The sequence below is a fragment of the Magnolia sinica genome, chromosome 16, assembly GCF_029962835.1.
Source record: "Magnolia sinica isolate HGM2019 chromosome 16, MsV1, whole genome shotgun sequence".
Classification (NCBI taxonomy): Eukaryota; Viridiplantae; Streptophyta; class Magnoliopsida; order Magnoliales; family Magnoliaceae; genus Magnolia; species Magnolia sinica.
Window position 1 is genome coordinate 72,165,624 of NC_080588.1, and position 9,679 is coordinate 72,175,302.

General features: G+C 41.7%; 1 protein-coding gene across 1 annotated transcript; it reads right to left on the reverse strand.

Annotated features, from left to right (window-relative positions):
* Positions 1-7,951: 7,951 nt before the first annotated feature.
* LOC131229298 (peroxisomal membrane protein 11A) lies at positions 7,952-9,072 on the reverse strand. The gene has a single exon (XM_058225208.1). It carries the CDS (start codon positions 8,936-8,938, stop codon positions 8,168-8,170), a length of 771 nt encoding a protein of 256 aa, XP_058081191.1. The 5' UTR covers positions 8,939-9,072; the 3' UTR covers positions 7,952-8,167.
* Positions 9,073-9,679: the final 607 nt, after the last annotated feature.

Sequence of the window (9,679 nt, forward strand, 5' to 3'; positions counted from 1 at the left end):
ATAGTCATCTCATATTCGAAAAATGTCAGGCTAGCATTAGTACGGATATGCACGTTACTTTTCTAACTTTGATAGACGGTAAAGATCTTATGTATGTTTATCTCATGTAGTCACCAAGTTAGTGCAAGTCACATTATAGTCGTGCAAACGATATCTGTATAGTAGCATGGGTCGCATCAGGTGGTTGTAATGTGGTAAGGGTCGTTGTTGTAATGTGATAAGGGTCATACTTGTCATGGGTGATAATTGTTATAGGTCGTGGTTGTTATGAGGTAAGGGTCGTGATTGTCATGCAATATGGGTCGTAGTCTTCATTTTATAAGCCTTGGCCCTAAAATGAGAACTACGACCCATATAACATGACAACCATGACCCATATAACATGATAACTACGATCAATGACAATTACGACCCATTACAATCGTGACCCATATAACATGACAACCACGACCCATATAACATGATAACTACGATCCATGACAACCGTGACCCATATAACATGACAACCACGACCCTTACCTCATGACACAACCCATGACAACTACGACCCTTAGAACATTACAACCACCATTACAATCGTGACCCATATAACATGACAACCACGACCCATATAACATGATAACTACGATCCATGACAACCGTGACCTATATAACATGACAACCACGACCCTTACCTCATGACACAACCCATGACAACTACGACCCTTAGAACATTACAACCACCATTACAATCGTGACCCATATAACATGACAACCACGACCCATATAACATGATAACTACGATCCATGACAACCGTGACCCATATAACATGACAACCACGACCCTTACCTCATGACACAACCCATGACAACTACGACTCTTAGAACATTACAACCACCATTACAATCGTGACCCATATAACATGACAACCACGACCCATATAACATGATAATTACGATCCATGACAACCGTGACCCATATAACATGACAACCACGACCCTTACCTCATAACACAACCCATGACAACTATGACCCTTAGAACATTACAACCACGACCATTATCGACTAAGGCGTGACTTGTACTAACTTGGTAATTACATGGGATAAACATACATAAAATCCTTACCATCTATCAAATGAAACTCCATGGGTCATAGTTGTCATAGGTCGTGGTTATCATATTATATGGGTCATGGTTGTCATGTTATATGGGTCGTGGTTGTCATGGGTCATAGTTATCATGTTATATGGGTTGTGGTTGTCCTATTATATGGGTCGTAGTTTCCCATGGAGTAGCCCACCTGACCGTTAAATCATTCTCATCCTTGGGTCTCAATCTAAATATAAGGTGGGGCATCTAACAGACAGTGTGAATCTTATCCTCATGAAGTTATACTGTACAAAGTTAGAAAAGTAACATGCACATCCATACAAAAGCTAACCTGACATTTTTCGAATATAAGATGACTATTGATAGATTACAGGAGTAGGAAATGCAGGTTATATAGGTTGTGGTTGTCATGTTATATGGGTCGTGGTTTTCATGGGTCGTAATTGTCATGGATCGTAGTTATCATGTTATATGGGTCGTGGTTCTCATGTTATATGGGTCGCGGTTGTTACATGTTCATCGCTTTTAGTACTAAATGAAAGGATTGTCATTGGTACAATAGCCTAAGGCCCTAAAATGACACGGCAAAAAGGATGGGCCGCATGAATTATTCACATACATCAATGTAAGCCCCACTAGTTAGTCCTAAGCTTATAAAATGAAGACTACGACCCTTACCTCATGACAACCATGACCCTTAACTCATGAAAACTTATATGGGTCGTGGTTGTCATGTTATATGGGTCGCGGTTGTTACATGTTCACTTCCTTTACTATCAAATGAAAGGATAGCCATTGGTACAATAGCCTAAGGCCCATAATGGGGTGATCTGTTCCGTCCACCTTGTTTGCCAGCTCACCATGGGGCCAAAAAGTCCTAACTAGCAGTGTCCACTTCTAACAAACATCACAGTGAGCCTAGAAAGTTTCAATAGTGGGTTCCATTGTCACAATTATTTTCTATTATGTGGCCCACACGAGCTCTGGATAAGACTGATATTTGGGCCCTAGCCCTGAAATGACACGGCAAAAAGGATGGGCGATATGGATTATACACATACATCAATGTGGCCCCACCATTATTTTCTATTTTCTGGCCTATACGAGCGCTAGATCAGGCTACTATTTGGGCCTTACCCCTAAAATGACACGGCCTAAGGCCCACAATTGGGTGATCCGTTCTGCCCACCTTGTCGGCCTGCTCGCCGTAGGCCAAAAAAGTCCTAACTTGGGCAGTGTTCACTTCTAACAAAATTACAATGAGCTTAGAAAGTTTCAACAATGGGTTCCATTGTCACCATTATTTTCTATTATGTGGCCCACACAAGCTCTGGATAAGGCTGATATTTGGGCCCTAACCCTAAAATGACACGACAAAAAGGATGAGTGGTATGAATTATACACACACATCAATGTGGACCCCACTAGTTTGGTCCTTGCTCACGTGCAAAAAAGGATTTCGTACACATCACTTTCTTGGCATTAAATATGACGTAACTTCTTATTTCCTAAAAAACCGTACAACTACTGAAGCAAGAATAAGGGCATTTTGGTCCAAATAATTTATGGAAGCTAGTCAAAAGGCCACTCTTGGAATATTTGAAAGGATGAATCTAGTTAGGTAATTTGACCAAACGGAAAGATCAGTGCGCCCAACTTCCCTTAACAAAAACATCGGGGTATCAATGCTTTTCAAAAAGTCGATGATGATTTGTTGGAATGAAATAAAGTCAGCTTTTCGCTGTTGGCTTTTTATTTTTAAACAATTTTCAGGAATCCACGGATAAAGGAAATACGATCCGAAAGCAGAAACTCCTTAGCAGAATCCACGGTTTCTGCTCCCACATCTAAAGAAAATAATTCAACAAAAACAAACACACTTAGTTCATGAATACGATGTTTGATCCTAATGGGCGCTCCAAAATGATAGAATGGAATCTGCAAGTGCCCAAAGAAACTGATAGCACTATAACTACAGTGCTTTGGTAACAGTTGATCATTTTGATTATATTTATCAATTTTCGGCCTTTAAAAAAAATAAAAAAATCTTAGATCTTCATTAGTTTATTTGTCTAGCGAGACTCCCCATGCATAGATCACAACAGTCTTAAAATTCTCACTGATTGGACGAATGGGCACCGAAAGAGAAATCACCTGTGCTCCACATGATTCGACAGATTTAAAAAACAAAAAAGAAACCATCCCTATGATGCTAGGATCTTCCACTTGCTTTGTACAATTTTGATAGGTCATGATTCACCGAGCAGACCCTCTGTATGAGTAGGGGAACACGTGTCAAAAATCCTTGCAAATGGCACACGTGTGAGATATCAGAAAGGTCACAATGTGAACATGTCCCTTGCCAAGAATCAGGGGTGGTAAAAGGGTGGTATTGGGCTTGGTAGGCCCACGGGTCAACTAGCCCAACCCACTTCTTAGGTGGGTTTGGGCCGTGCTAAAGGGGTAGTGAGTTAGGCTTGGGTTAGAAATGCACCGGGTTTAAGCAAATGGGTTAGGCTCCAGCTGAACCCTACCCAGCCTGAACCACCCATATGTTCTTATGTATCAACTAATTGGGTAAGGCTAACACACCTTTAGACCCATGTTCGATTCAGGTGAATCGGGTACCTCGGGCATGACCCAATTACAAACTACATAGATCAGGTCTGGCATGGACTTGATGAATTTTAAGTGGGTCGGGTCCACCATCGAGTAATGGGTTGCAGGATGGGTTCGGGCTAGAATTCTTAACCATCTAGTAAATATGTCAGGCTTGGGCTGACCCTAACCTGACCACAAAAGGTCCATTGCCAACCCTAACTGCACTGTATGTTGAATTTTTAATTTTGGAATTCATTGTCCAACAGCCCATTCTGTCATACGTATTTTACCGGCCTAATTGGTAGACCCACATAATTTTTAGTCCATAGCATGTTCAAGGATGAGTGGGACGGGTCTTTGACAGGTGCTGTATGCACATATATCTGGTACTGAAGTTCAACGTACACAAAAAGTCCATGAGTTTTGGACTAGATATCATGTCCGAGAAGGGAGCTCTATGTAAGGATTATGTACGTTGAAACTCTGACCGCGCCATTCCGAAAGAATTGAATGGTTCTGATCTGATGCTTTAGATGTTGTGTGGAGTTATAAACTGATGAAAACGCATACCTTGCATGATTTGTACATCTCTGCACGAGGGCATGGATTCCAAACAATTATATTCATGTTATGAAGGTTCAATTAACAAAATAGGACAGGGACGGGAGAAGGAGGTCCAAACCGTTTCAGAATCAGAAAGAAAGATGTAATTATTTCCATTCCCAATCAGTTTGGCAAGGCATTACTCAGCAACATCAAAGGAATGGCTAACACCTCTGTGCCCAGTTGATGTTGTCCTGTTCAAGTAGGGTGACATCTAAACATGGATGCAGATAACTCCTCTACAAATCATAAGTAACTTACAAATCAGTAGAGGAGAGGAAACGTTGAAAGGTTAATAGTCAATCTCCGTTGTTTGCCCTCAACTTGATTTCTGTGAAAATATTAACAGGTCGATAGTTAATCACAACATTTTCTTCTTCTCAAGGTTATTCTAATAGAAATGTGAAAAGGTCAACGGTCAACAGCAAGAAGTGTCTCAGGTTATTGCATAAATGCCCACATAATGGGTTTTTTTAGTGAAAATGGAAAGGATACTTTTATAATGAAAAGTGCAATTATGAAGGTCAATTTCCATAGCTACTTTTTACAATACAAGTGAAAAACACCAAATCCACAGAGGAAATATTCTCTAATGAATCCTCATTCCCAAACAGCCCCTAAAAGGTTAGGTCAAGACCCACTTTCAAAATTATGAATAAACATGAGAAAATCAGTTAATAACAAATGGAATCTCAATGAATAAAGATGAGAAAATAAGGAACTTGATCTGATTGGCCGGTTCAATTTAGATGCATTTCTGATCAATTTTGCCAGTGGCCCAGTTTAATTATGACACCATTGTTTCCAAACTTGTGCATAGATATATATGATAGATATGCTCAAATTAGTTCCGTGTGAGACCATTCCTAAGATATGCGACAAATTTCGCAATGGTTCTTAAAAGGAATGGCAGAATCCATTACAGGTTACCTGGCCAAGAGAGGAAGGTGGAATTTCTGTAGGAAGAACTCAAGAGACCTGACCTTGTTTCGACTTCCAGTCTCTGGTTTTGAGGTCAGCTTACCTATCAAAAAGGAGCTCAAGAGCCTAAAGATTACAACAACAAGACGCCCCGTGAAGTCAACAGGAACTCTATTAACTCCTTGATCTTCATGTATATGCCTATATGCATGTCAAGCAATCCACCACTTCATCGTCAGCTGCAAACTACTAAAATTCAACCACATCCTAGGAGGAACATCAAGTATGCTAACTCATGTGAGATGGATGAGGGACTTCATGGTACGCCCCAACATGGCAGATGTGTGAAAGATTTGGGAGTTTGACAAGGTAGGAGACACTACGACCATAACCTGGTGCAAAGATCAGATGGGTCACTCATAAGTAGGGCCATACTTGTATGAGAAAAACAGACAAAAGTGGTCCATATTCCTAATCTAGTCTACATGCTCATAGTCCTCCCTATCTGATGAATGGTGAGGATTGTGCATGCACATGTTGTGTTCGCATGTGTGCTGCAAGGACTCCGATTTTCCTCAGCTAGTAAGTTCACCTAGCATTCCTCTTTTTCTATAGGTAAAAAACACTTAAAGAGTCTTGAAATTGCACTTAATCTGAGGAGTTTCAGTAAATTACAAATTAAACGAAGCTCGACAAATTAGCAAACAATGACCAAGTCCAAAAAATGATTAAGGTTGTGTTTAACACATGGATTTATTATTTTTTTTGAAAGATCACTGCATTGTATTAAAAGAAAAGGAAAAAAGACAGAAGGAGAGGGGCCATTGAGAAGCGGACCGCCTAAACTCCGATAAAGAGAAGATTACAACCCTTGAGACTATCTACATTAGAAACCCATTCAATAATCAACCGTTTAACCTTGTGCACTAGAAATTTTAGGAACTGAGAAAAATAATTCATGGTTTTGGAATTTTTACACTTAACAGAAAACAAAACTATTGAAATAGGGCTCTTCTGTGTTGCATTGGATAAAAGAACTCTTTCCTATTCATAAAAATGTCAATTCACATTCTCTGGAGATTCTACTAAAGGCAGTGATCATTTTAACGGAGATTCTACTGAAGGTGGGAATGGAAAAAGGGCTCTTTTGGGGATTTTGGAGGAACTAAAATCCAAATCTTTCAAAATCCTTGCTACCAAACATCCCAAAAAACTGAAATCCCCACAAATTCTTCCAAATCCATGCTGCCAAACAATCCCTGAGATTAAAAATCACAATTCTTGTGGCATGAGCCAAATGCACCCTAACTCGAACGGAATATTTCTCTTCTCTAAATAATCAATGCACATGAACAATACCTGTAAATCAAAATGAAGCAAAGCAAACAATGCACCCATCGTGTGCTATATTTGGCCATGAATGTGTGCCATAAGGACCTACAGAAGCTTATCTCAGACATGTTTCTCTTGGGAGGATAACATAATTGCAATTAGGGTGTGTTTTGGTGCTCAGTTGAATCAAATAGTGATAAATCAATTTAATAAAGAGGAAACAGCAGAACTAGGCATTGCACAATTTGAATTCATGACAGAGACAAAACCCTTGACCAAAGTCCATTCCTTTCAAGTTGGACTTGAAATGATTCCATTGATAATTCGGGCTAGTCTGAACAGAGTAGGGCAAGCCCCACATTGATGATTTCCTCTTCATTGATTATAGCAATTCATTCCAATTGAGCATTGCCCAAGTTGGGCAAGCCCCACATTGGCCATTTCCTCTTTATCACCTATAGTAATTCATTTTGATTGAGCATCCAAATGCACCCAAGTTGGGTAAGCCCCAAATTGGTCATTTCCTCTTTATTGACTATAGTAATTCATTCCAATTGAGCATCCAAACACACCAACCTAAGGTTTCCAGATTCTCGACTTCAAGCCCATTCATTAGACCTCCAACAAAATCACTCTACACATGGAGATAACAGATTCCTAACTACTCATCATTGTTTTTCCCATTTAACCAATGAAATATCCAACAAAATGAGTAGACAAGCAATACAAAAAACAATAAAATGAAGCATTGATCCTACACACCTCCACAATACAATTAGCATGTATCCGGATTGGACTTCCTGTTGCGCAGCATGCCAACAACGCAGTGAACCGAGATCCAAACTCTGGTCTCACCCACAAATGATAAACAAGAAGAAATATAAACTAGAAGAAGAATCAAAGCATTCCAAACAAACCACAAGACAAGAAATACGTGGAAAAAACCCCAAACAAGGGTAAAAAAAACTACGTGTGCAAACTTCCACTATGAAGAAAACAAGGTTACAAGCAATATACTAACCTTTTCCCTTGGATGCATAATGAAAACCCTTTGCCCACACTTTAGAATAACCCCCATTCTTCCTAGAAAAGCCCTAGGGACCCCTATTTATAGTTTAGGCAACTTCCCTTTCGCACCTCTGCGAAAACCGACTCAAAAATCCGCGGTCCGTTCAAAATCCGGAAACGAATCTGCGTAACTTCAACTGGTCGAGCATGGGCCTCGACCGGCCGAGCATCTCGGACCCTAAAAAACATAGCTTGCTGGAATTTGAGTCGAGCCAGCCCTCGACTAGTCAAGCGGGCCACTCGACCGGTCGAGTGGGGCACTCGACTGGTCGAGCAGCCCTATCCAGATGTGGCTCCACATCTCAACAATTCCATCCAAGCACACAAGTCAGATATTTGCAAATAAGAAAGAGAGGCTTTATTCATAAAGACAGATTAAAAAAATCAAGAAATGCGAATCCAACATATATAACGAATTCGCATCGCCCTCCCAAATGCAGTAAAAAGATTTCTTTATCTTCATCTACACTTTTTCCGCTATAAATCAAATTAAAAATTATTTAAAAAACACAATAGATTTCTAAACTACATCGAACATGTACCGATTCATTTCAGCAAGAAATCCAATTCTTATGCGTGCTGATGACCGCCGAAAGAAGGCCTGCTGATGCCAACAGCAGTGGACCCGATAACGCACCCTTCCCATCCCTCACGTCTGCAGCTGCCATCAACCCATCGGCGATATCCTGCACAATCGACAGCTTCTTAAGCAACCCTTTCTCCCTCAACCGCCGCAGCTTCTCCGCCTCCTTCTCAGCCCCACCGCCCGCCACCTGCAGCTCCTCAATCCTCGACCGCAGCCAGTCCTCCTCCTCGAGAATCCCTCTCAGATCAATAACCTTCAAGCTGATGCTCCCAACGTAACCGATCAGCTCAGCCCACGCACTGACCTTCTGCAGCCCCGGCGAGTGCCTGCTGTCAATGAGGCCGGATTTCGAGAGCCAGACGAACTGCTCGACGAAGTAGTAGAAACCCTCGCCACCGTAGGTTAGGACGGCGAGGATCGCTCGGTGGCGGGAATCCAGATGCGCGGAGCGGAGGGCGTTTACGTCCTGGACGAATTTGCCGAGGCGGAAGGCCTTCCGGCTGAGGCCGACGCTGGATTCGAAGGATTTGAGGCGAGGGTAGAGCGGGTGGGATTGAGGGAGGAGAGAAGAGGAGAGAATGATTTTGGAGGCGTAGCGGGAGATCTTGAGGAGCTTGTCCACGCCATCGCGCTTTGCGAGGTAGGACTCGAGATGGGCCAGGAAATCTCGGCCGTTGGATTGGGGTGGTGGCGCAGAAGTAGAGCTAGGGTTTTGGGGAGGAGGTTTGGAGTCCATGGATTTGGAAGGGGAGAGAGCGGAGAGAGACGGAAATTGGGGGGAAGGTTGGTTACAAATAGGGCGTTGGTGGCGCCAGATTCTGACTTAGAAGGTCGACAGTTCGGACGTGGGATCCAGCGCAGTTTTTGTGTTATATCCACTCCGTCCATCTGTCTCGTTTTTGCATTTTTGACACATGAGCTCAAACAGGAGGGGGGATCTAAACCGTAAGTGGGCCATCTCAGCATGTGGGTCCAGTGGTTACGGACACACGGAGGCGGAAACGGATTGGCTACTCCCCCGCCACCAGCCAATGGCTGTGGTCGGTGCTCTGTGGGCCCCACCATGATGTAGGTGTTTCATCCATTCCGTCCATCTATTTTTATAGATCATCCATCTATTTTTATAGATCATTTTATGGTATGAGACCAAAAATTAGGTTTATCCCAATCTCAAGTAGACCACATTACAGGAAAGTTTTGAATGAATACCGACCATTAAAAATTTTTTGGGGCCATAAAAGTTTTGGATTAAGCTGATCTTTGTTTTTTCCCTTCATTTGGGTCGGTACGACCTAATCAATATATTGGATGTCAAATAAACAGTACATTGGGCCTCAGTAGGATATTAATGGTGGATATCCAATCACTATTGTTTTCCTGTGGGGTGGTCCATCTGAGATTTATATTCCTATAATTTTTTCTTATAATGATCCGTTAAATTGGATGAAGGAAAGGGATGAAACACATACATCATGGT

Excerpts from the sequence above, each read along its gene's own strand:
- LOC131229298 (XM_058225208.1), bottom strand. The coding sequence starts at position 8,938 with ATGGACTCCAAACCTCCTCCCCAAAACCCTAGCTCTACTTCTGCGCCA.